Source organism: Pecten maximus, chromosome 5 (assembly GCF_902652985.1).
Source record: "Pecten maximus chromosome 5, xPecMax1.1, whole genome shotgun sequence".
In the NCBI taxonomy this organism is placed as follows: domain Eukaryota; kingdom Metazoa; phylum Mollusca; class Bivalvia; order Pectinida; family Pectinidae; genus Pecten; species Pecten maximus.
The window spans coordinates 23,143,273-23,170,131 of record NC_047019.1 but is presented as its reverse complement, the minus strand read 5'-3'; the positions used below and the strand labels follow the sequence as shown (position 1 = coordinate 23,170,131).

At 35.4% G+C, this 26,859-nt stretch overlaps 1 protein-coding gene across 1 annotated transcript in view; it reads left to right on the top strand.

Moving 5' to 3' along the window:
- Positions 1-26,569, top strand: part of LOC117327569 (vacuolar protein sorting-associated protein 13D-like) — a 97,626-nt gene extending 71,057 nt beyond the window's left edge. Inside the window, 24 exon segments of the mRNA XM_033884627.1 lie at positions 1,123-1,302; positions 1,669-1,835; positions 1,953-2,006; positions 2,437-2,580; positions 5,932-6,076; positions 6,555-6,733; positions 7,098-7,294; positions 9,378-9,534; positions 9,778-9,853; positions 10,121-10,342; positions 10,492-10,555; positions 10,898-11,058; positions 11,658-11,780; positions 12,421-12,570; positions 15,750-15,896; positions 16,353-16,501; positions 16,643-16,824; positions 17,373-17,446; positions 17,846-18,013; positions 18,269-18,472; positions 19,245-19,498; positions 19,796-19,959; positions 20,323-20,438; positions 21,110-26,569. Coding sequence (XP_033740518.1) covers positions 1,123-1,302; positions 1,669-1,835; positions 1,953-2,006; positions 2,437-2,580; positions 5,932-6,076; positions 6,555-6,733; positions 7,098-7,294; positions 9,378-9,534; positions 9,778-9,853; positions 10,121-10,342; positions 10,492-10,555; positions 10,898-11,058; positions 11,658-11,780; positions 12,421-12,570; positions 15,750-15,896; positions 16,353-16,501; positions 16,643-16,824; positions 17,373-17,446; positions 17,846-18,013; positions 18,269-18,472; positions 19,245-19,498; positions 19,796-19,959; positions 20,323-20,438; positions 21,110-21,199 — 3,567 coding nt within the window. The 3' untranslated portion in view covers positions 21,200-26,569.
- The last annotated feature ends 290 nt before the right edge of the window (positions 26,570-26,859 follow it).

The following is a 26,859-nucleotide window of genomic DNA, read 5'->3' as shown; positions in this document are numbered from 1 at the left end:
TTGTTAAAGGTAGGCCTATATAGTGAGTACAACTGCTAGTACAGCCCTTTTTATTTTTTTGTATCATTGTCTTTGTTTTAAACCAAAGGAAACATTTGAAATTTCATTCAGATATTATATTGTTATATTGTTGCTAGAAAGTGAGATCATTATGATAATTTGCATTCATTGACTGACATCTATCCTACAACATAGTTTTCATAACATATCTAAGTAATTATTTTTATTAAGAGTAAACAGTGAGTTAAATAATTTCCAGAAATAATTAAAAATGATGTAATTTTGCATCTATTTTTTTGTAACTTGTTGCTTATATAATTATCTTTCCAAACTTGAATAAAAAAAATCATTGGCCAAGCTTGAAATAAGTTCCCCCCCCCCCCCCCCCTTTTCTTTATTGAAGTGAGGGAAGTAAGTGTTCATGCAAGGAATTTATTTTCCAATAGCAAATTATCTCCCCTTAGTTTTTGTTTGCTAAATGTGTCGCGCGTGAAATGTGTTTTCCGGTCAAAAATGTCGCTCACACACTTTTTCCCCCATGAGAATTTTAAAAAGTTGGCAAGTATGAGTTCATATTTACACCATAGTATGTTACATAACATCAAGTTCTACTAGTGATTGCCTTCTGATGAGCATTGCATTGGTGCCTTCTGATGATCATTGCATTGGTGCCTTCTGATGATCATTGCATTGGTGCCTTCTGATGATCATTGCATTGGTCAAGGTTAAAGGGTCACATGCGACTTGAGCCCAGATAGCACAGTCAGTTAGTGCGTCGACCACATAATCTCAGGTGAAGATTTGAGGAACATGTCCAACACTCCCTACCTGTGTCGGTTTGTGTTTCTCCGGATTCTGAGAAACGGGCCTGTGTGTACTATCATGGTTGTGTCCTTAGGCAAGACATGTTACCCTAATTGCTCTAGATGGCATGTGACTAGCCTCCCGTATGTTGTTTAGTGAGATGGTCACCAAATACTACAAGGTGACAACACCTTAAAATGACCCTGGCTGTCCACATGGTCATCATCTCAGCAAACAAATAAACAGACTTGACCTCTTCTACATGAACCAGTTAGAAAAATGCCTTGGAGGTATAACAATGTGTGTTTGTCTCTACAGGCTGACCCAAGTCAAGCTATGGAGTTAGGGATCTTCTTGGAAAATTTCTCTAATTGCTCGGAGCTGATTGTTCCCCCTGACACGACTTACTACAAGGTCAAACTGAGGTTGTTTGACTGTAAGAAACGGAAGTTAGAGCTGTTTGTACGAATTGTGTCCCGAAAAGGTGGCTGTGTCAATGTAAGTAAATTATTATTGTTGAAAATTTAAACCTCTGCAGTTTCTGTAATATATAATTTATACTAGTCTTGTATAATTATATGAATTGATGAATTGTGATCAAGTTTGATCCAAAGCATAAATAGGTGAAGGAAACTTGATGTCGTTCAGACAGGGAGTCTGACTCCCTAAGAGTGATGGAGTGAAACACTAGTGGAAAGGTTAATAACCATGGCAGGTAGTTGTGCTATCTTCAGTGGCACTGAAATGTATTTTAAGTTATAATTTTTTATTGCTAAATTTCACTTTTTTGGCATTATCATACTGTCAAAGATCTCTATGAAATGTCACTGACATGCCCAGTAATCATCTGTATTTATCCCATAGCTGTACATCATGGCGGCCTACTGGTTGGTGAACAAGTCTGGACTGCCTCTGATCTTTCGTCAGGAGAGCAGTAAGATTGACTCGGCAGGACAGTTTGAGGAACATGAACTTGCTCGCAGTGTTACTCCATTGCTGTTCAGCTACCACGAAAAAGAGCTGTCAAATCTGTAAGTTTAACCAGATATGAAAGAAAGTCTAATATTCATAAATTTTACTTTTGAAAAACTCAACAAATTGCTTTGAAAAATTCTTGCTTCTAATTAAGGCTTTTCTGTGTATTTCAGGTGTACAATGAGAGTTGGGAAGTCAGTTCATGGACCAAATGCCATACCTAACTGGTAAAACTATTTAAAGATCCAAGAGAAAGCTTTATTTATTAATATAAACCATGATGTTTTTTAAAACCTATATTGTTTTACCTGCTTTCAGCTGGATTAGTCCTTCTAACTGATGGATGGGATGTTAAGCTTTTTTCAGGGAATTTGATAAAGAAATTAGTTCAATAGTCGCTTTGTTGTTGAACACATCCAACCTATTATGATCAAAGAATGAAGAAACTATGTTGTTGTTGAGAATATCACTGGGGTCAGTATTTATGTGAACTTATTGCCAAAACATCAATTTATAAATGGTTTTCTACAAAATTAGTTAATCAGTAAGTTGATCAAATCAAATCAAAATCAAATCAAAATGCTGTTTAAATAGAAGACCAAATTTATTACCTTTCCTATCTATTACTTGAGCCATGATTTCTTTTGTGATCCCAAGGTGTCACCGATTTTCTTTGGAGAGTGGTACTGGTATGCGGAAGCTGTACGTGGTGCCGAAAGAACAGAATCGTCCCGATTGGTTAGTAGAGCTACAACATCAGACCAAACGCAGGTTTACCATTGCTATCTCTAATGCACTCCAGTAAGTCCACAGTTATCTCCCTTACCTCTGGTGGCGGACAGCCAGGTGCCGGTGCTTCATTGCACGGACTTGTATCTCAGCTGTTGGAGTAGACTGTCCTCATAAGGGGAAAGCTGTACATCAGGGTGACTGCTGGACAGGGCCGATCTTAAGTTCATGCGTTCTGGTCTGCACGTTGGAATTATTTTTCTTAAATTTTCTGTCAATCTTATTTTCCTTAGATAATTTTTAAGATAGTCAATATTTGTTTTTAGTATGCATGTACTTTTCATTAATTGTTGTGGGAATTTTATTTTGTTTATTTCAAACACTCTGTTAATTGTGTTAACTTATAAGGTTATCAGTAAGTTTTTATGATACTTAAATGTAAAATTTCCAGTTAAGTGACAAATATAAATTATGTTCATGTACTGAAATTGGATGAACCTGCTAACGGAACCTGTGTTTGTTTCCCAGATAAAGTCTTAAATAGCATTAACCTATGGAAATTTACCTTTACTATAACAATGTTGGATGATAAATGATACAACATTAACATCAAAAGATATTTCTGTTCACATCGCTAGAGATTCATGTCTGAATAAACAGGCTGACTCCAGAAATAAATTATCAACATACAGCATTGTCAATTAGACTGATCACTCTTAGACTATAAACTTGAAGTTAGTTTCAAACCTTAAATTCTTGAAGTGAATAAAGCATGGTTTAAATCAGACATTTGTGTATATGGATTTCACGGTCATTGTAAAGCCTCACCAAACTACTCTACCAATAAACAAAAGAATTCTGACTAACTAGTGATGCTTGTTATGAGTATGTTGCAAAAATGGAAGAAAAGATTATGGTTACTTTTTGCAAGGAGATTATTTTCGACTAATACATGAATATATTAGCAGCTAACACAGATTTTTTTTCATCTCAATTTTCCACATTTAGGCTAGTATTGGAGAATCTGAGCCACAAGTGGTCAGTACCTTGGTATGCTCATTTTGTTGCTCTCTTGGCTGCAATAAAGCTAGAGTGTGGCCTAACTAACAGGGGCAATTATAACTGATGTGCTCCTTATATTTCTCTTATGGGCTGAGGCAGATTTTATGCAGTTGTGTGGCAACAAAAATGTAACAATTATAAAAATTGGTCACTCTGACAGTATGACCTCTATTTTGACCTTTGACCTTTCATTGAAAGGTTTGTCTTGAACTCAATAACCTCCATAATAACAACTCTTACTGTTACAGTAGTACATATAAGACAACAAGGTAATAAATATGAATAATTATGGATCGTAGTTTTGATCCCTAAACAACTGAAAGTGAAAAAAGGGAAGTAACTCTCACACGTAAATTAGAAAGAGTGGTTACTGTAACATTTCCCTTTGTACCCATATGTAGTTTCATTGTTTGTTGACAGCTTAACTAAATCTTTTTGTGACTTTTTGTGATGCCACATCTATTATATGGAGATAATGCTGCTTTACTTTTCTTACAAGACCTTTTGTTTAATCCTTTTTATGTATGAATCTTACTTTATTATGTCAATGAATTTTGTATCGAAAATCGGTACTAGTTACTTAATTATAGGTATGATAATGATGAGTTGGTTGAAAATAATCACCAATATCTCCTTGATTAAGATTAAGCCAATGAAAACAAAATGTTGTATGGTATTTCTAAAATTCATTTATTCAACTTGAGAGTTGTTTCCCTGAAAGCTGGACTTATGAATTTTTCACTTGAATATCATAGATTCTATGACTTTTGATATAGAAATTTTTTATCAGTTCTATTTGCATTACCAGCTCTCCTATAACACAAGGTGACCAGTTTAATTTTCACTTATTTTTACATATTTGACATGTTTCTTGAACAAAAATGAAAATCTTATACACATTTACATGCATTGTACAATGTTACGATAGGACGTGAAAAGGTATGAGGTCACCTACCCGGCCACATGGGTTTTCCCCGGGGACTCCGGTTTCCTCCCACAGTAAGACCCCTTGTGCGTTTCCATCCGGGCCAACAAGTGTGATTAATATAAGTTGATACAACTTGTTTCGCAATTGTTGTAAAACAAATAAAGTTTACATTTACATTTACAATGTTACATTAACCATGCTTTTGACCAGAAGACAACCTAACAGTGCATTGTACATTACACATTCACAAGCTGCTTCACTGCATATACAGAGGAGAAATATGCACCTGATTTAGAATCAAATCGTGTATTAATAGTTATACCCGATACACATTGTATGCTTTTACACTTTTGTGACCTTTATGTTTTATTCACAAAGGGTTATCAATCACAACAGCAGCTGTGTAGGTTTCTTCAATTTATTTGGTCTCTGTCAACCAGTTTTACTTCTCAGAGGGCGTCCTCATGACAACATTACCCATTAGTAGGCTTCTTTAGCACAAAATTACCCCTTAGAAGGCTTCTTTAGCACACAATTATTCCTAAGCAGGCTTCTTTAGGACAACATAACCCCTTTGTAGTCTTCTTTAGGGCAAAGTAACCCATTAGTAGGCTTCTTTAGGACAAAATTATCACTTGACAGGCTTTTGTGGGACAAAATTACTCCTTAGCAGGCTTCTTTAGGACAAACTAATCCCTTTGTGGGCTTCTTTAGGACAAAATTACAAAGTTTCCTCGCCCCTTCATACCTCCAGGTACCGACTGAAGGTTTAAGGATATTTAGATCCACCTAAGTACAAACAGACAGTGTTAGCTTTACCACTGGCATTTTTATTCACTCTGTATACAAGGCACGAATATGTACCTGTATTTAATTTATAATCAAATGTATATCTGATACACAATATACTTAGTAAAACTAATTATGCAACATTAATGATATTTTTTATTTCCACTTAATTTTTTCCATTTTTGCATGGTATGATAAGTGTTGCTAGATTTGTATTTGCATGTAAATAAATCAGTTAAGAAAAGATCATGCAGTATGTTCCTAACTGGTTTTGTCCACACACAAAAAAGAAAAAAGTTATGACATTTAATGCCATGCCCTTTTTAAAAATATTTTATATCATTATTAATAACTCAATTCAGTTATTAATATCTACTAATTATAATTTAACCATTATAAGTTAACATTCATTGATGTAAACTATATACAGTATATATTAAGTAAAATATTTTCAGCATGATTTTATGTTATAGGTCTTAGTTGAATTCATTACACACAAAGCTTCTATGAATAGTCGTATAACTAAACAATTATAATATGTCGTTATTAATAAATACCTGTATGGAAATAGCAAAGTTTGAATGTATTGATAAAATATATATTAAATTGAAGTGTATATTAATATGTTTGTATTTTTAATGCAGGGTTTACAACATAGGTATAGAGGTTAGACAGGGAAAGGGAAAATACCGAGACACAAACATTGTGACCTTCGCCCCAAGGTTTGAAATTGACAATCAATCCAGCCACAATTTGGCTCTAGTACAGAGGCATATTAGCAGAAGGGAGGTAAGTCAAGATACAAAATTGAAGTTTAAAAAAACCCACTTACTAGAAAATGTGAAGAATTTGGAAAAAAATGTGATATAATAATAAAGGTAATGTAAAGTGCATGGAAGTACTAATTCAAATGCAACATTTGCTATTTTACCTTTTCTGACAAATGATTATCAAGTTTCTGCTTCATTTAGGTAATTAATATTCAGTCTACTTCTCGGAAAATTAACTTAAAGGGAATATGAAAAACCCTTTGGTATTTCTGGAGTTTGTTGTTCCTTGTTCATAAGATAAATAGTGCAGCAAATCAGGTCTTAAGTTTGTTACTGCTGGGATATTAAATTGTTCCTAGTAATGTAGTTATAATCAATACTGACTGTAAAGACTATTTCATCTTTTACATGGTATGTCTATAGAAATCATTATAACAGAAATACTTCCCTTAAATCAGCAGAATCAGAAACAAGCATTTTGTGTTCATTTGATCCAGACATTAACAAGAAGTATTGATGGTCACCTGACTGCTTTACCCGGGTGTAAGCTGCCATTTCATTGGCCGAGACTGGACCTTGACCAGCTGTTGTGTGTACGGCTGATGGATGTGCCCCAGTGTAGGTGGTCCGGTGGATTTAGGATAGACCGCATTGACTCCTTCCACATCAACATGAGGTCAGTCAGGGAGGATGAAATGCAAACAAAATTTTTATGTACATATTAATGTGAATCAATCTCAGACAAGATCCACTCCTTAGCAATGGTTTTAGCCCATGTTTCAAGTTTTTAGTGTTACTACAACAGTCTGAATATATTACCGGTAATACAGAAACTGATTTGTTATGACAAAAATATTGTATTCAGCAGATAAATAAATAAATAAACTATAAAGGTGTTACATATCAAATCTTTATGTACAGATCTGAAATCTTGTTATGGAATAGATTTTTGTAAGTAGAAAATCTTGCAGTTAGAACATGAAATGCCATTAATCAGTACTCAAATTTAACAATGGTCTTATATGATATCATGATTTCAGAACCACAGATGACGTATCACACTTATTAAAGGTGGAGGTAGTTATGCAGGGGTCAACTTTTTTCATTGTGTTCGGTGATGCTGAAGAGATGCCACCACCCTTCAGAATAGACAACAAAGCAGAAGTGCCGATCAAGTACTACCAGACAGGCATAGAAGATGTCACTCTTATGTCCAACATAAAGCCACACACCTCGGGTAAGTCTTTTGGATTCTGTTGTATGGTAAATAACACTCATTACCGATAGTCTTATGAGAAATAAAATCTTATTGTTAATCCCTGGGTCACAAGACTGAATCCTACCATACGGTTAATCCCTGGGTCACGAGACTGAATCCCGCCTTAGGGTTAATCCCTGGGTCACGTGACTAAATCCCACCTTAGGGTTAATCCCTGGGTCATGAGACTGAATCCCACCTGAGGGTTAATCCCTGGGTCACGTGACTAAATCCCACCTTAGGGTTAATCCCTGGGTCATGAGACTGAATCCCACCTGAGGGTTAATCCCTGGGTCACGAGACTGAATCCCACCTTAGGGTCAATCCCTGGGTCACATGTCTGAATCCCATCTTAGGGTTATCCTGGTAATCCCTTACCCGAGACTATCCCACCTTAGGGTTAATCCCTGAATCATGAGACTGAATCACACCTTAGGGTTAATCCCTGGGTCACGAGACTGAATCCCACCTTAGGGTTAATCCCTGTGTCATGAGACTGAATCACACCCTAGGGTTAATCCCTGAATCATGAGACTGAATCACACCTTAGGGTTAATCCCTGGGTCACGAGACTGAATCCCACCTTAGGGTTAATCCCTGGGTCACGAGACTGAATCCCACCTTAGGGTTAATCCCTGTGTGCACGAGACTAAATCACACCATAGGGTTAATCCCTGAATCGCGAGACTGAATCCCACCTTAGGGTTAATCCCTGAGTCACGAGACTGAATCCCACCTTAGGGTTAATCCCTGGGTCATGTGACTAAATCACACCTTAGGGTTAATCCCTGAGTCACGAGACTGAATCCCACCTTAGGGTTAATCCCTTGGTCACGTGACTAAATCCCATCTTAGGATTAATCCCTGGGTCACGTGACTAAATCCCATCTTAGGGTTAATCCCTGGGTCACGAGACTGAATCCCATCTTAGGGTTAATCCCTGGGTCACATGACTAAATCCCATCTTAGGGTAAATCCCTGGGTCACGTAACTAACTTCCATCTTAGGGTTAATCCCTGGGTCATGAGACTGAATCCCACACCAGATTAGTCTGTAACCCCTGACTGACTACAGTTAGGGCAGAAGATTGCCACTAGATGACTAGAATTTATTTGTTTAGTGACATTATTAAAAAAAATCATTTATTATAGATAAAATTGTGGTTTGTTAGATTCTGGCATATGATAACTTGACAGTTGGCTGAAGATTAATAGAATAATTCCCTACCTTGAAGGTATGATAGAGAAATCTCCAACCTGACAGAGTGATATTCTTGTTTGTCCAACTCTCTAACCAAGGGTTAGAGACTTCTTTGTTCTGTCCTCATTATAGAGGATGATTATTTTTTTTCCCACGATTTTATTTTATTTGCACAGGGTACTTGACGTATTTTCACAAATATTGCAAACACAATGTTGCTGTGACGTGATTGAATTGTTGATGTTACATTATTGTTTTGTTGCTGTTGTGTCATTGTATTTTTATCGTGACATCATTGTATTGTTACCAGCACGCGATATCTGTCATATCGTACAGGTTGGGAAAGCACACCCTATGGGGTGATACAGAAATCTTGAAAAGGGAGACAAGTCTGTGAAGATGTGAAAAATAAAAAGTGCTGGAATAACACACTCAGCAGACTGAGTATGTCGCTTTGGGCTCAGTTGGTAGAGTTGTGGATTATCATACCAGAGACTAGAATTAGATTACTGTTGAGATGCTAGACAGGAATATGTGTTCCTCTGTTCATACTGTAACAGTAATATTACAAATCAAATGTAGGAGATCTCTGTGGATTGTTGTGGTCAACAGTTGTTGTATTAAGGTAATACTGTTATAAAAGTTTATTATACTCCCACTAACTAAAGGAAGGGGGGTGTCTCTTCGTCCATCTGTGCAAAGTATGTGTACAAGAAATGTCATGACCTCTTGGACAAACTTATTTTTGATATTGATAGTGGGTTGGGGGTATTATATACCTACCTAATGTGAGCTCCCACTTTCTATGGTTTTATTTTTAAGCTAGTTTCACAACTACTTTACACTGATGTTGATTTTTCAGTGGCCTATGGATGGGACGAGCCAACATTGGCCCCGTCTATCTCACTGAATGTACAGGGAGGAACAAGTGCTACTTATGACATGAACAAACTGGTGGAGGGAGAAAAGCTGTACTACCAAAACTTTATCTACCTTGCTGCTACTGCCTCCTTTAACCGGTAAGTATTTCCTCAATTGTCTTAAATACTTTCAAGACTTATTAACTCTCTAGTTGGAGAAGACATTTAAAGGAATTTGCTGATTTTGTTACATGCATGTATGTATACTTTGTCAGCTGTTAAAGACAGACAAGGAAACATATACTGTAAATGTCTTATTTTTATAAAGGCAACACTTTTTACCAGTTCTGTTTAGCTGCACCCTGATAAATTGCTGAATAAATACTTCCTTTTTGTGTGTAGGACTGTTCTTGATGAGAACAAGCAAGACTTGGTACTAGATTGTATTCATGAAAGCCACATCGTGTTCAGGAAAAAGGTAAGTTACAAACATGAATACATGTAAACAAAGCCCTCAGGAAAATATCTGGTTATCAGCTAATCCAAAAATGTCCGACTACTGTTATCTAACTGTGATTTGGTTTTAGTCATGCCATCAGGGTATCAGATATTCTGTAATATATATTATAAACAGGGCAATTTAAAAAATGATAGTTTGTAATGACACATTTTTTGTTTATATTTAAATTCAAGTCAGCTGTTACAAAATTATACATATTTTTATCTAGTCTTTAATTGATTGCAGGAAAATGGGAAGCGGTCACAGCTCTGGCGTATGACTACCAAAGGAATGTTGGAGCACGAGGGTTCCATGCCTCCTCGTGATCCTCGTAAACAGGGGACATCATCCAATCGCCTGGTTCTGGATATTGCAGGTATCGCCCGACAGCCAGGCAAAATGGAGCTGCTTACTTTGAGGAAGATAGATGAACGTAGGAAGTCCACACAGAAATGGTCCTTCAAGGATGTAAGTTTTTAATCACAACTTTCCTGTTGAAACATAATAAAGACATAGTAAAAGTTGTTTTGATGATTAAGGATTTTCTGCTATAACTATATGACTTTGTGATCATGTTGTCTTTTTAATGTTATCATGTGTGGCTTGTGATTGTGTAGGGGAAGCTGTGCTGTGGAAGTGGTGTGCTCTGTGTTCAGGCCCTTGGAGATTTCCTTCAGGATGGTACGACACACTTCAATAAATTGTATTAAATATTAAGTCAGGAAACCAAATGGATGTCAAGAAAATTCAACTATAAGAAACACTCATTTAATGGAGAATAACAGAAATATATATATGCTTCAAATTGAAATTATATGGGCCCAAAAACAGAAGGATTGATGCTTCTTTAAAATCCAAAGGTTCTGTTCTGACATGCATCTAATTCATTGTGTCTTTGAAATATATCATGAGTTAAATGTAAGGATTCTTTTATGCAGATAAACAACACTGCAGTCCACATGACATTATAGTCATACGTTAACTATGAGCATCCATCTCAAATATCCTTGTAATGGTTTCCAGGTGCTGTAGGAGTGCTTGGTCCTAGTCCGCCGTCCAGCTCAGTCCCCATACAGGCCCAGATGTCCAGTCAGCGCCTCCACCCTGGATCAGGCCACCTCTCAGTCAGGGTCATGATGGATGGTCCAATCAGAGTGCTGGAAATTACAGACACCCAGAAAAAGGTAGTGTAGGTTTGATTTTCATCACGTACAAGTCTTGTGTTATATTTTTATCATTCCTGGAATCAAATTGAAATTATGAAGTATATATTAATTACTTTGCAGGTAATGGTATTCTTTTGATCACAGGTTGGACCAGTTCAACATATTTTGTTTGTTAGTCACAAACCTATGTTAGTCACGAACCTATGACAGCTGGTCATGTGCCATTAAATGTTGTAAACGTGTATCACAGTATAATTAAGTGATTATCCTGTGCTCACTTTGCATCATGTTGTCATGTACTTTCTGAATTTTTTACTTTCTAGTATTCTAACTGAATTAGGGCCTAATGGATAAAGAGTTATGTCCCTTGTATTAAGGGACTGAAGTTTAGGGACTTATAAGTCCTCAACCAGTAAAACAATGGACTTAGAAGTTTCCTCTAGGGATAGTTTGGGGACTTCTGTAACGAGCCCCATTACAATTAAAAGTGCCTTGTTTGTTTTGCTTAGGGGCTAAATTTATCAAGATTCATTGATCCAATAAATTACTTCAATTCATTGATTAACTTTACTGCTTATGGTCAAACTTATTTAACATGATATTTGGTTTGTGATAAGCAGCAGGTTGTGCAACAGAGGAGTTCAGTAGATGAGGATGGATGGGAAGTATATGATATCGGTGAGAATGATGATAAACGAGGAAAGACCAAGGACCATATTGGACCAAAAACCAGTCTTGAGGTAAATATTTATGGTCCTCTGAGGCTAGACTGTTCACTTGATTGATAAAGTCATGTACATTCAGTCTGACGATTTCTTTCATTATTGATTTGACCAGGACTGTTAATGTCATACATCTGTTATGATACTCTCTAGAACAATCTATAACAGATAGTACACTGCCATCATTCAGTACATTTTCTGTAACAAAACAGCTATAAGTTACCTAAACTTAAATAGACAATAATATACTGCTTGATAATTTTTCATGATAGTTATGCCCCCACCATGTCCGTCCAATCCCATCCCGATGCAATGTAACAAGCTAATCTCAGGAACTGCTGAGGTTTCAGGGTATTTATGTCTTACAAGACATTTTCTAGTTCTACTCTAGTACTCTCACATGATGTTTTATCAATTAACTCAAAGTTACATGTCATCGAATTGTATAAAAGATCAAGACATGTATTTTGATATTATGATGCCCTGTTTACTGTTATATCATTTTTGTCGTAGAAGCAAAAGACACCACTATCTACCATAAAGAGTACTTGAGTATCTTTATGTTTTTTTGACTTTGTGTTGATTAAGCATTTTCCGATTCACATCTTATTCATAAAAATGTTTTCCTCCAAACCTGAATTTAGCATTACTTTTGTAGCTGTCCATGAATCTGAAGGGTGGATTAGGGATTTCACTGGTGAACAAGAATGCAGAGGAGCTACTGTACATCTCTATGAGGAATATTATTATAGACTACTGCTCAATGCCCTCCAGTATCATGATGGACATCAGTGTGGCCAGTGTTCAGGTAACACTCTGTACATGAAAAGTGAAAAGAAACTTTGCAGGAGTATAGCTTGCATTTAAATAGGAAAAAGATCTAAGTATGTAACAATGTTGGATAATCAAACATTGAAGGAGAATAGAATCATTGCAATTATGTTTATTACTACCATCAGATCACTCTAAGAATTGTTTACATTTCTTTCTTTTAACTGTAGTGGTAATTCAACTCAATTATTTATTTCTTACAATATACACTGTAATCCACTAAAAACTATGAAAACTCTTTCGACTTGTTGAAATATTATAATCATTATCATCAGAAACCTTAAATTTGCAATTTCTTGAAGATTATCAATTTGTCATGACAATGGCAAAGCCTTACGAAAATGAAGTTTCTGGCAGGATCACTGGAGGATAATTTTTTTTTAAAAGATGAACATTAGCATTACATTCAATGAATGATCCCTCCAAGTTATTTTAATTTCTGTGAGAACTTGCTCTCAATTTAATAAAATTTCTAAAAAAAATAAAAATAAATTTACTACACTTTGAAGCCATGATCAGTAAATATCTTGCTGAAACAAACAGTTACTGATAAACTCCTATCTTAGCCACACGATGTAGCTACATCATCCTATCTTAGCCACACAATGTAGCTACATCAATCCAATGAAAGTCGGCCCAACAGTTACTGATCAGCTATCATGACAACATGCTGCATCGGTATAATGGTAGGCAGCCAAATAATTACTGATCTGCTCCTATCATGGCCTAATGATGTAGCAATCTTGTTACATCATAAGGGACAATATCCTGTCACAGTGATAAGCAATTTATACCGTACCCAAAAATGCACAGAATTGCAATCAAATGTACTACTGTATTTCATTTTAGTATGTTTTGAAAAATTATTTGCTGCTTTTTAGGCCAACTGAGACAAATAGTAACATATTGTGCTCGCCTTTTGTTATTATTGTGCATAGTGTGTTGTAAACAATTTACGTTTTCAATTTCCTCTCAATACCTAAGATATTATATTTGTTGATCTTTCTAGTACATTGTATGCTGTTTCACTTATTGTAACTCACACTCCGTAGGTAGACATTGTAACTCACACTCCGTAGGTAGTCATTGTAACTCACACTCCTAGGTAGTCATTGTAACTCACACTCTGTAGGTAGTCATTGTAACTCACACTCCTAGGTAGTCATTGTAACTCACACTCCGTAGGTAGTCAATGTAACTCACACTCTGTAGGTAGACATTGTAACTCACACTCCTAGGTAGACATTGTAACTCACACTCCGTAGGTAGACATTGTAACTCACACTCCTAGGTAGTCATTGTAACTCACACTCCGTAGGTAGTCATTGTAACTCACACTCCGTAGGTAGTCATTGTAACTCACACTCCGTAGGTAGACATTGTAACTCACACTCCGTAGGTAGTCATTGTAACTCACACTCCTAGGTAGTCATTGTAACTCACACTCCTAAGTAGTCATTGTAACTCACACTCCTAGGTAGTCATTGTAACTCACACTCTGTAGGTAGTCATTGTAACTCACACTCCTAGGTAGTCATTGTAACTCACACTCCTAAGGTAGTCATTGTAACTCACACTCCGTAGGTAGTCATTGTAACTCACACTCCGTAGGTAGTCATTGTAACTCACACTCCTAGGTAGTCATTGTAACTCACACTCCGTAGGTAGTCATTGTAACTCACACTCCGTAGGTAGTCATTGTAACTCACACTCCTAAGTAGTCATTGTAACTCACACTCCGTAGGTAGTCATTGTAACTCACACTCCGTAGGTAGTCATTGTAACTCACACTCCTAGGTAGACATTGTAACTCACACTCCTAGGTAGTCATTGTAACTCACACTCCTAGGTAGTCATTGTAACTCACACTCCTAGCTATAGGTAGTCATTGTAACTCACACTCCTAGGTAGACATTGTAACTCACACTCCTAGGTAGTCATTGTAACTCACACTCCTAAGTAGTCATTGTAACTCACACTCCGTAGGTAGTCATTGTAACTCACACTCCGTAGGTAGTCATTGTAACTCACACTCCTAGGTAGACATTGTAACTCACACTCCTAGGTAGTCATTGTAACTCACACTCCTAGGTAGACATTGTAACTCACACTCTGTAGGTAGTCATTGTAACTCACACTCCGTAGGTAGTCATTGTAACTCACACTCTGTAGGTAGACATTGTAACTCACACTCTGTAGGTAGACATTGTAACTCACACTCCTAGGTAGACATTGTAACTCACACTCCGTAGGTAGACATTGTAACTCACACTCTGTAGGTAGTCATTGTAACTCACACTCCTAGGTAGTCATTGTAACTCACACTCCGTAGGTAGTCAATGTAACTCACACTCCTAGGTAGTCATTGTAACTCACACTCCGTAGGTAGTCATTGTAACTCACACTCCTAGGTAGTCATTGTAACTCACACTCCGTAGGTAGTCAATGTAACTCACACTCCTAGGTAGTCATTGTAACTCACACTCCGTAGGTAGACATTGTAACTCACACTCCGTAGGTAGTCATTGTAACTCACACTCCGTAGGTAGTCATTGTAACTCACACTCCGTAGGTAGACATTGTAACTCACACTCCTAGGTAGACATTGTAACTCACACTCCTAGGTAGTCATTGTAACTCACACTCCGTAGGTAGTCATTGTAACTCACACTCCGTAGGTAGACATTGTAACTCACACTCCTAGGTAGTCATTGTAACTCACACTCCTAGATAGTCATTGTAACTCACACTCCGTAGGTAGTCATTGTAACTCACACTCCGTAGGTAGACATTGTAACTCACACTCCTAAGTAGTCATTGTAACTCACACTCCGTAGGTAGTCATTGTAACTCACACTCCGTAGGTAGTCATTGTAACTCACACTCCGTAGGTAGACATTGTAACTCACACTCCTAAGTAGTCATTGTAACTCACACTCCTAGGTAGTCATTGTAACTCACACTCCGTAGGTAGTCATTGTAACTCACACTCCGTAGGTAGACATTGTAACTCACACTCCTAAGTAGTCATTGTAACTCACACTCCGTAGGTAGACATTGTAACTCACACTCCTAAGTAGTCATTGTAACTCACACTCCGTAGGTAGTCATTGTAACTCACACTCCTAGGTAGTCATTCAACATTTGTTATTGTAGATGGACAACCAGTTGTTTGGTACCCAGCGCCCAGTGATGCTCTTTGTGACACCGACCTCCAAACAGGAGGGGCCTGACAAAAATTACGCCCTACACATGGCTGTACACAAGATACCTAACACCAAGTGGAACGCAGACATCTACAAGGTATGCCATCCCTACAGACAGCAGATATAGACTTGATACTTAGTCTTTGTTATATTTCACTGGGCTAGTATTTTGCAGTTGTCCTAATTTGATTCACAAGTATTAGATTTTGGGCAATCACATCTTGTTAATATTCTACAGTTTCCCAGACAGTTTGTGTTCTACAGTTAACACTTTAGTCTATACATATGTTTGTATATTTGTGTTATATTTAATGACAGTGAGTAGACCAAAATTAAAGCCCTGTGGATATTAACAACTATACACTAGAACAGCCTGATTTATGTTGTATGGGGAGAACCTGTTTTATTTGGTACTGCATTTCTAGGTATAAGGTATTCAACAGTCAAAAAAACGCAAATACCTGGTAGTACTTATTGTGGATATATGTTGATATTAGAACAGTGTTAGCTGTCCATGATAAATAACAATTAACTGCTTCCTTTTCCTCTGTAGCATTTGTTTATCACAATGAAGAAGATGAGTGTTCAGCTTGAGGAACGCCTGCTTTGGAAAATTATCCAGTTTATTGGATCTGACAATGCAGACACAGTCGAGGAAAGGGTGGATCAAAAATCAGACCAGAAGGAATTTGATACCAGAAAGTATGTAATAATTTATTTACAACTGAATATTTGTGATTTGTGTTTGTGGTTTTGATTTGGTGTCAACAATAATTGTAAGTGATTTAGAATATTCTAATCACCATAACCAACACTGCCATTGTTTCTTTTCTGTTTCCCCAGAGCATTGGTAGCCGCTACATCTGTGAAGTCAAAACGTTACTATTTTGGGACCCTAAAGATCAACACGAGTCGCTTGAGCCTCAGTATGGTGACAGCTAATAAATTGTCCTTAGATCTCCAGCACATCAAAAATGCCACCTCAATCCCGCTTGTCAAGTTTGAGGATGCCAAAGTTGATTTGGGTAAAAATTACATTTCTGCTGCGGCAGTATCGTAAATGTTGTATGTAATCTTGTTACCATGTTACCTCAACATATGGACCTTGATACTTGAGGCAGTAGAGCATGCACAATACTATCAGGTAAAGATCTGAGGAGTATGGCTTGATTATCCGTACTCCGGGCATTTTGTCTCAGGAAACTTAGACTACAGACTCTCCTGTGTTGTTGTGGTTTTATCCTGCAGCAAGGTTTTTTACCCCGAATGTTCAGGATAGCATGGGACAGGCTCCTGTATGCTTTTCAGTGAGGTAGCCATGCCAGTTAATACTGGAGACCCTGCCTGTACTGATCATAGGGCGAAACCCCAATAAATAAACTAAATTGAAGTGATTGTAAAACACCAAATGATAAAAAGAGCTACAGTACTACACTTGTGAGCAAAAATTCAGTTAGGCATTTATTGTTGTTTGATTGAATCAATAAGAGTAGTTTGATGCAGTTGTCTAGTGGGTCTTTCCAGCTCTTTTCTCATAATTCTTGTCATATGGCAATACTATACATCTTTTCAGATCCCTTTGTCAGACACCATCCATTTGAAACCATGGATTTCCTGACTCGGGAACTAATGATCCACTACACCAACGTAAGTGTTAAAATGATATCAAGACATCAGGTGCCACTTAGAAAAGTAGACTGTAGTACATAACAGTTAAAAGCTTGTTATTTTAAGGGATGCTTTTTTTGAGAGAGATTAAAATAAAATTGGAAATACAATGTATTCTTTTCTGTTTTTGAAAGTGGAATAAATGATTAATTACAAAAATGTCCTTGAAAGTAAAAATTGATTTTTTAAAAATTAACACATGTGCATGCAATACTAGTTGTTTTATAAGCTAATAATTCATTATACAAACATGTGCCCTATATCATCAGACTTTTGGTGAACTTGATAAATTTTAGCCAACTTTGAATTATACAAAATTAAACATGTACATGTTTCTCAAATCCATACTTTTAAATTTCAACATGAAATGACTCGCAGGAATTAAAAAGTCAAGCTGCCAAGATCCTTGGTTCTGTCGACTTCCTTGGCAATCCGCTGGGACTGTTCAATGATGTCACTGAGGGTATATCTGGACTGATCAAGGATGGAAATGTTGGTGGACTGCTGAAAAATGTCACCCATGGCGTTTCCAACTCTGCAGCGAAGGTAGGTCTCCAGTTTACATACAGAGTTTCTGGTATGTAGTTGTAATTAGTCTTTTGATTGATGTGATTCAAATAAATTCAATATCAATATGATCAACTATGGCCTTATTAATTCTATGCTTTGTATATAATGCATACTTTGAAATGATTGGTAATAGTCTATTTATTTTGGACATTTTTATTTGGGAAACTGTTCCTTTAGATTTATATTTAAAATTCACAATTTTGAACAGTTTCTAACTATTGTTCTTATCAGTTTGTAACATCCCTATCCGATGGTGTTGGGACACTCAACATGGACACAAAACACAATGATACCCGTGACCAGATCCGAACACACAGTGGAGGTGGGGGCAGCCATCTTGTGGCTGGCATCAAAGGATTTGGGTACGGTCTGTATGGAGGACTAACCAGTATCGTCACTCAGACATATGAAGGTGTAAAGGAGGAAGGAGTTGAGGTCAGTATGGCTGAAACATGGACATTATAATTCCTCCACCAGTAATATGTAGACTATTCGAGGGCACTACAGATTTCAACACCATCTATCCTTGCATTATTCTGTGGCATATTACAGAACCATGTACTCAGTCACAGACTATTGCTTATAATACTTGCAGTTAAATATCTACCCAGATAGTATATTAAAATTAGTTGGTCCACAATATACAGAGTTATGGCCCTTGTAACACTTTGTCTTATCCATCACAATGCAATGGATAATATACATCCATTCACCAATATGATGTGAATAGATATGACTAATCTGCCTGACCATTATTTCTAGGTACTCAGGATTTCTCTTACATTAAGACCTATTTACACATGTATATAGAACATTATGTACATTGCAGCATCACACCTGGTGCAAATGTTTTTGGGCTTACAAGGATGAAATCCAGGGGAGCTATTTTCCCCTGGCATCCATTGGTATTACATATGTTGACCTGGTGATCTTAACTATGACCTTTGTCCTACTTTTGAAAAACTTTATCCTTGACCACAGTATGTAAACTGTACGAGATAGGGTTTTCATACTCGACATTTCGTTCCTTGTGACAAGACCTTCCATTGGCACTACATTTATGGAACTACTGACCTTGACCTTTGACCTCTTGTTTAATTTCAAATCATCAATATGTATTATATCCTATCATGTAATTCGGGGTAATTAAATAATTTCTCGCCTTTTGTGTAGAGATGAATAACATGGTTTCTTTATTTATTTGCAGGGTCTATTCACAGGCTTTGGTAAGGGTATGATAGGCACAGTAACAAAACCAGTAGCAGGAGTCCTCGATCTTGCATCGGGTGCAGCAAATGCTGTGAAGGACACAAGCAGCAGTAGTTCCCACAAATGTCCTGATCGTGTGCGATGGCCACGCTGTTGTCATGGTCCTGGTGGCCTGCTGCCATCTTACTCTGACCTTCAGGCAAGGTCACAAGAACTCATGTACAAGTTCAACAAGAACAAACAGGATGAATTGTAAGTAAGGATAAAACGATGATGAAAAAAATCTAGAAAAAATGTCATTTAAATCAGATGTATTTATGAAGGTTGGAAAGGAGTTGGGAATTTCAGTATTCAGATTCTTATGCATGTATTATGTATTAAATCTGTGACAGCTTGAAATGTTAGTATCAAAATGTTAGTGATATTTTATGTATGAAAATGACAGGTGACATTAGGAATCTTGATGTTGATGGTATAAAGCTGACGAAATCAGTGTTTTATATTTTAGTTGATAAGCATTTTTGATTAAATGCTTCTTTTCTGTTCCAGTTTTATCGCATTAGAGAAGGTACGGTCTGGAATGGAGGAAGGTTTGAAGGCTCTCATCACGAGTAAACATGTGTATTTCCTGAGGAAGGGAAGTTTACACCCAGACAACATCATACTGCAAGTCTCGCACAGAGAAATTGTAGAGTGTAAAATCACAGAGAACAGTGAGTTTAAATTTGAATTTCTTTATTATTGCCTATAAGTCATCATAATATTGAACTTTCGATATTAAAAATATTTTGCACAATTCAATATCAAAGTTACTGAAAACCAATATATTTAGGTGTAGAATTTGCTCCAGGCACAAGTGTTATTATGGGTAATCTGAAACGAATATTCCAAATGATAACAGAGATTTTACTATGAATGTAAACATTAACTCTTGGTTTTTCTATTTGAAACATATAATTATATAAACAGCACTAAATAAACAACCAACTATTTTTTCTTCCATAAATAAAGATATAAACATTGTACATGTATTAATAATCATACAGATACTAACAGCGTAACTTTTTCTTTCACAGATGACAGATATTACATTGAGCTTTTCAAGCAGGGTGATGATGGTAGTGACAAGTCGACTGGGGCAGCATATAAACGACCCCAGATCCGCTGTGAAAAAAGACACATGGCTCAGAGGGTAAGTAACCACATGATTTGTATACCACCAAGTCTATACCTACTAAATAAGCCCCACCTGTATATTGCATTCTAACAGAATTGTCATTATATGCTATCTCATTGTACTGCAATAAGCCCACTCCTAACTTTAGATTTGAGTTAACAGCAACCTGGTGTATGCTTGTCCCTTGGACTGATTGCAAGGTGAATACGTCTTGGAACTACGTATTATATAGCAGTTAATATATTTCGCGGGGGATTATTTTCGCTATATTCATGTTGTCGCTAAAATCTGCAAATTCTTAACACCAGTGAAATATTTAGCTTTAAGCAGGTGAGCTAACAAGGTACCTCTCAATTCTTTCATCTGAAATCATGTTGCATGACAGCAGTCAGGATGGTTTATACATAGTGCAAGATTTTCACACATACCAACAAGCTTTGAAAAAGAACACATTGCAAAGCAAACTAGAATAATGATGGCTGAAAAAGATATTAACAACAAATCTGCGCCTGAAAAAGATATTAATAAACAACAGATCTGAGAATTATAGGAAGCTGAAAATATGTTTTGAAAACAAAAACATGAAGTATTGACCCCGCGATTTGAAAGCACTATACAGTAATCTAGTACATGTATGTATAACATACTTCAGGCCGAGTTATATCACTGATTTGTTTATTTTACAGGTCTCTCAACAAATTAACTATGCCAGAAACTTATACGATGAACAACGACACACATTATCTGAGGGAGAGAGAGGAGAGGAGGAGGACTAATCAGTTGATAGCTGACTATCAGTATACTAAGATTAAGACATGGTAGGAAATCATTGACAGGATCCAGCATTGAGAATCCTGAACAGATAAGGACATGCTATATTGACAAGGATATCAGAGGAGGAAACAACTACTGTTAGTGAGATATTGTTATAAATTAGGAACAATTAATTCAGAACATGTCGAATAATGAATTTTTTTCCCTCGAAAGTCAAAGAATTATTTTGAGGATAAAGGAGTTACAATGACAATATTGTTTAATATGAAGTAGAATTAATTTCGATTTTGGAGGGTTAGTGGAAACAATGATACAGCATAATAGGAATTATATTTGTGAAGTGATAAGGTAAAAATATGGAGAGGGATGATAAGCATTTATATGTACTGTTAAGGTGCCAAATGTGATATTTTAATAATGGCTTGTACATCGAATGAGATGTATGGTTAGTGAGTTTTATTGTGATTGATGTCGACTAGACATACTTTAGATGAACAACTAGTTATAACTTGGACCAATATCTGTGTTACAGTTGATGTCTTATCATTTGTATGATTTTGTGATAAATTTGTCTAACTCTGTATTAAGTGTGCCAAGTTTTGCCAGATGTCCTACTATGTGTGAAGAAATGAATGGATGCATTCAAATTTTCTCTTTCTGTTTCACTGAAATTCTTGGATTTTATTGGACGATAACATAAATTGTATTTGACAAAATCTATGTGCTGTTCACTGTCGATTCCCCTAGTTCCCACCGATGTGTACGGACCATTGAAGAATATGAAACAATATTAAAATGACGTTATATAGCTTCCCAATGTTATAATCAAAGCATTTCTATTCAAGTAACTACCATTATGTATATATTTGTAAGAGTTGCATGTGTGCTAACTTCTATTGGTGAACAGACATTCACTTTAATGTAAAACTATGTGCTAGAGGGTTTATGGTCACATGAATGACATAAGTAGATTGTATTGATGCTAGAACATTTATGGACACATGAGTGACATGGTGTAATTCTTTGTATTGTGTGATGAACAACTATTGGTGCATAATATTACAGATTAGCTGTTAGATTTTATTTTAGTTTGACAAGAGTATATGACAATACATAATCCCATTCCTTCATTCTTTAATGTATCACTACCTACATTATAGGCCATCCATTACACGATCCAGATGTATTACACACAGCTATGCTTTGTGCCTCCTCCTACCAATTGGTCCATAATAAAAACATGACTTGACATTTAGTTATTTTATCATACCTATTTTACATTAGTTTGAAACAAATTCCCAATCATATCACCTGTATATGTGTTTTATATTACACATATACAGGCCCTGGAGAAGGGAAATTGTGCAAAGTCCCTGTGTTTGCAACATAACTATAGTTGCTTTTGCAGGGTGTGGTTTTTTTTTGGTTTTTTTTTTAATATATACTGGTCTTAATTAACAATAAATAATCAATTTCACAAAAGCTGTCTTGGGGCCATTTTCGTTTTTACGGTCCAAACTGTTGGACCAGTGTTGTTCCTTTATGAAATAAAGACGGACCTGGTGATTTTATATTGTAGTAGGGACAAACACCTGTTTGTAGGTATAATTCAAAGATTCAAGGACAAGCCATCGTGAATCATGTAAACACATTAATACATACATATATATGATATTTATTAAATGTATACAAGCTTTGACAGTTGCAATTAGTTATATTTCTACCTTCACTGGTTGTGTCTAGCTTTCTTTTAAATTATATTTTGTAAAAAAAAAAACTATTTTTATTACCTACCTTGGGCATTTTTTGGGTTGCTGCAGATCTACAACTACAATGTACTAAGATTCAGTGACAATTGATCTTTCCTTTGTAATCTCTAATAGATCAAAATAAAGAATTATATTTTCACTATTATAATTAATGAACTAACATTTTGTCTATTTTTCTCTCCTTGGACGTTGCCTAAAATCCTGCTGATGTTGTTTATTTATGTATATATAGACCTTTCCTTTGGCAGCTTTTGTAGATTTTAACTCTGCTGGTTTTCCACTTTCTGCTTCACTTTTTATAAGAATATTACCTTAAGTATTTCTCAGTGCCCATAATGAACATATTCTTTGTTTTTAACTGTTATTTTAAAAGTATTGTCAACAATATGAATCTACTGCATCTTTTCCTATATTTGAAAACTTTCTGTTTCAGTTCAGTTTTAGTTCTACATGTATAATGCCATGCACGTGCACATTGTCGATTTTTCATTTGCCAATTTTTTCATTCAATCACATTATATCATTGTAAATTCCATTAGTATTTAATAAGAAAGTAATTTTCTTGAGATAGATATATATTTTGTATTGCCTAGTGATCACTGTTTTAACTAAACGTTCTTCTGCTACTTCTGAACTGTGTCTTACCAAGTAATTATGATATCATTTAGTACACTTCAGTGTATAGGAGTATTTTATGTATTATGTAGGTAATTTAATTACAAGAATGATCAAGTATAGTCATACATAGATGAAATCAAGCAAATCCAAATATATAGTTTATTATCTGTAGAGTACTGTAACCTGCAAAATATAATATATAATTATGAAAACAAATCACCAAACCAGTGCTTTGATACTCACTGGAATGTGTCATAAAGTGTTGAATGTATTAACAATTTAAGTTTCTTTCCAAGATCTAGTCTTTGTATTTTTGTTTTAGTTTCAATTGACAATTGGACATGGGTTATATAAATAATTAAGTCTGAAATTAAAACTTGTATCTGACCCAGATTTGACCAGTCTTCTCCTTTAAAGTTTTTATATTTGTAGTTAGTATACAGATTACACACTTTAATGCATGACCATGAAACCATTAACTTGTTACTAGTATTAAGGATCATTTCCTACTAGCTATATTCATTAACAAATGACAGGACATATCTCAGTTTGGTGAACATGTTTCTGTATGTCTGTTCGGCAACACTATGCTTCATAACTTTCAATTTTGATGAAACTTTGCCATTTTGTAAAATATACAAACAAAAACAAAATCAGAAGATTTACAGTGATTTAATTATGAATAGTCTTATGCAGTAACTGAAATAAATTGTGCATTCGGATTTGGTGAATTCTCTTTAATAATCTAAACAAAGGTAATGGCTATATAAGTTCCAAGTTGAGAAAATATTTGACCCCTAAAATATGTTACTGTAAAATTGAATTGATTTTTGAGGTGCATTAAACCAATCTGAAGATCCCTTTATCATTATATTGACTAGTTGTTGCTCTTCTAGAACATTAAAATCTTTTATTATTTTTTTTTTTAATACATCATCATATTGATTGGTCAGGTTTTTATTTCCCAACACCAATCACATAGCTTGTGATATTGTATGCCTTCGATTTTGACATAAACATGTGACATAATCCAAGGGGTGAAAAGGAGAGAAAGTGAACATAACCTTCAAGTATTGAGGATGGTACACTATATCTCCTTCCTGTTCCTAAGATCAAGATATACTGATGTCATAAAATAAGAGTAGATATATTTTAAAATTAGAATATAATTTATTTTAAGTGTTGAAGATTACTCTATGAAAGAAAAGTATTTTGAACTTTTATAATTCAACTTTCCTTCCTTGCTAGTTGAAAACAACATAGTATCTATGAAAAGTCATGTATAAGCATCAAACTCTTGCTGTCTGTTCATAAATACATTCCCTGAAGTCGCCAATGTATTGGACTCTCTACCAATACACTAGACATTTTCCATGGTATCATGTCATGTGTGTAAAGTATAGTGAATAAATTACATTCTGTATACATTGTGATAAATAAATAGTAAAAATTGTTGCAAATGGTTATGTATATTCCTCTGCTTGTATGTAATTGTGTATCGTTATGTTATATGTGTGCAAAGAATGATATGATTTCTGTTAATTTCATAGTACATTGCAATTGTATGTTTGTATAATCATTAAACCATGTGTCCATTTAAACAATATATCATCTATGTCTTTATCACTGTACTGCACTAGTCCAACTAGCCAAGTCTTCCTATCTTGCAATACTTCACAACCACATCAAATATTGCTTTTTTGTACTTGTTTCATTTCTGACAGATTTTAATTTTTACTAGAAATGTTAATTTTCTTGTCTTTGTTGAAAGTTTGTGTTTTCATTACAAGGAAATTTGCTCAGAAACTGTGTTCATTTTAAAGCATTTTGTTGTGTATACTGAAGTTTTGTGTATATGGATATATGAAAACCCTTTCTCTGCAAATACGCATTCAGTACCAGGTATGCCACTGCTAGATTGTCATATTATAAAATCATATAATGGAAAAAAAACTTTCACAAATTAATCCCACCAGTATTAGACAATCCTAATGATTTATTTGAGATTTTTTTTTCAATCAATATTGTCCCAAGCTTGTTAAGTCTACATGAGAACCTTTTTAATTTGGCCATATTTCTTAAAAAATCTTCACTTTTAAAAACATTATGTTGATATTTTTGTGAACTAGTTTTTAATTTTACAATAACTTTAATTTGAGACTCATTACTTTGTCATAAAGTGTCTTAATTATTTTCAATTATATATCATGATTGATTTTATACCTAGCAGGAACAAGTTTGTCCAGCAGGGATTACTCAATATTTCAGGAACCATCCTATCTGTATTTGAAACCTCATAACTCTTAAACCATGGGTTGAATTTCTCTTAGTTTGCCATGATGAAGGTACATCATAATTATGTATTAGTGTATGGAGAAAAAAAATTACAATTCAGTAGTTTTTGCCGGAGTTATGGCCCTGACACTTACAGCTATATGTAGTTAAGCATGGAGGGCTTTGCAATTCAATAATATCTATTGGAGTTATTGCCCTTTAAATTCAGAATTTTAGCTCCAGAATCCATGTACACTACGCATAGGACAGAAAATGTACCTCATACAACACATTCGGCCAAAGTTATCAAAATTGAAAAGTCATGTACAGGTGTGCATGTTTTGAAAGAATCTTCAGTAAGTTGATGTCAGGTAAAAATATTTTGAAAAAGACATTAAGCTGAGGGTTCATGTTTCTAATTGACATTTTTCTTGCCGTCACAGAATTTGATAATGGAAAACATTAAATTAACTAGTGAGTGTTAGACCAAGATTTCAAAGGTTCTTTTATTCTACCACTCCTGTCCAACACCTGTCGGGAGTTTATGTCCGTGTCATTTTGTTATTAGCACACGCACATAAACCGTATTTGTGCCGTCTTGTATGCAAAATACCATAACTGTGATTCATGGATTTGTCTGTTTATCAATTGTGAATCAGATTTTAATTTAAATGTGGATTGTTATTAAATGACAAGGGTATATCAACTAAATTTTGTGTTTTGTTATTTCTCTTATCACCAGTTCTCCGTAAAAGCTGTCAAGAGAAACTTATAAGTGACCAAGGCATATCCACTACATCAGTCTCTGAAGATATCTGTTGGAAGCTATTTATTAAGTATACAGATTAAAACATTTCCTGATCTTCTCTTAATCCTGTTTCGTAAACTGCATGATTTAGCAGTGTATTTTACAAAATTTTAGGTTTTATTTACAGATGGCAGAGGCCATTTTCTAAACAAGAAATCTCAATATTTTATGAAAATTGACAGTGGTACACAAA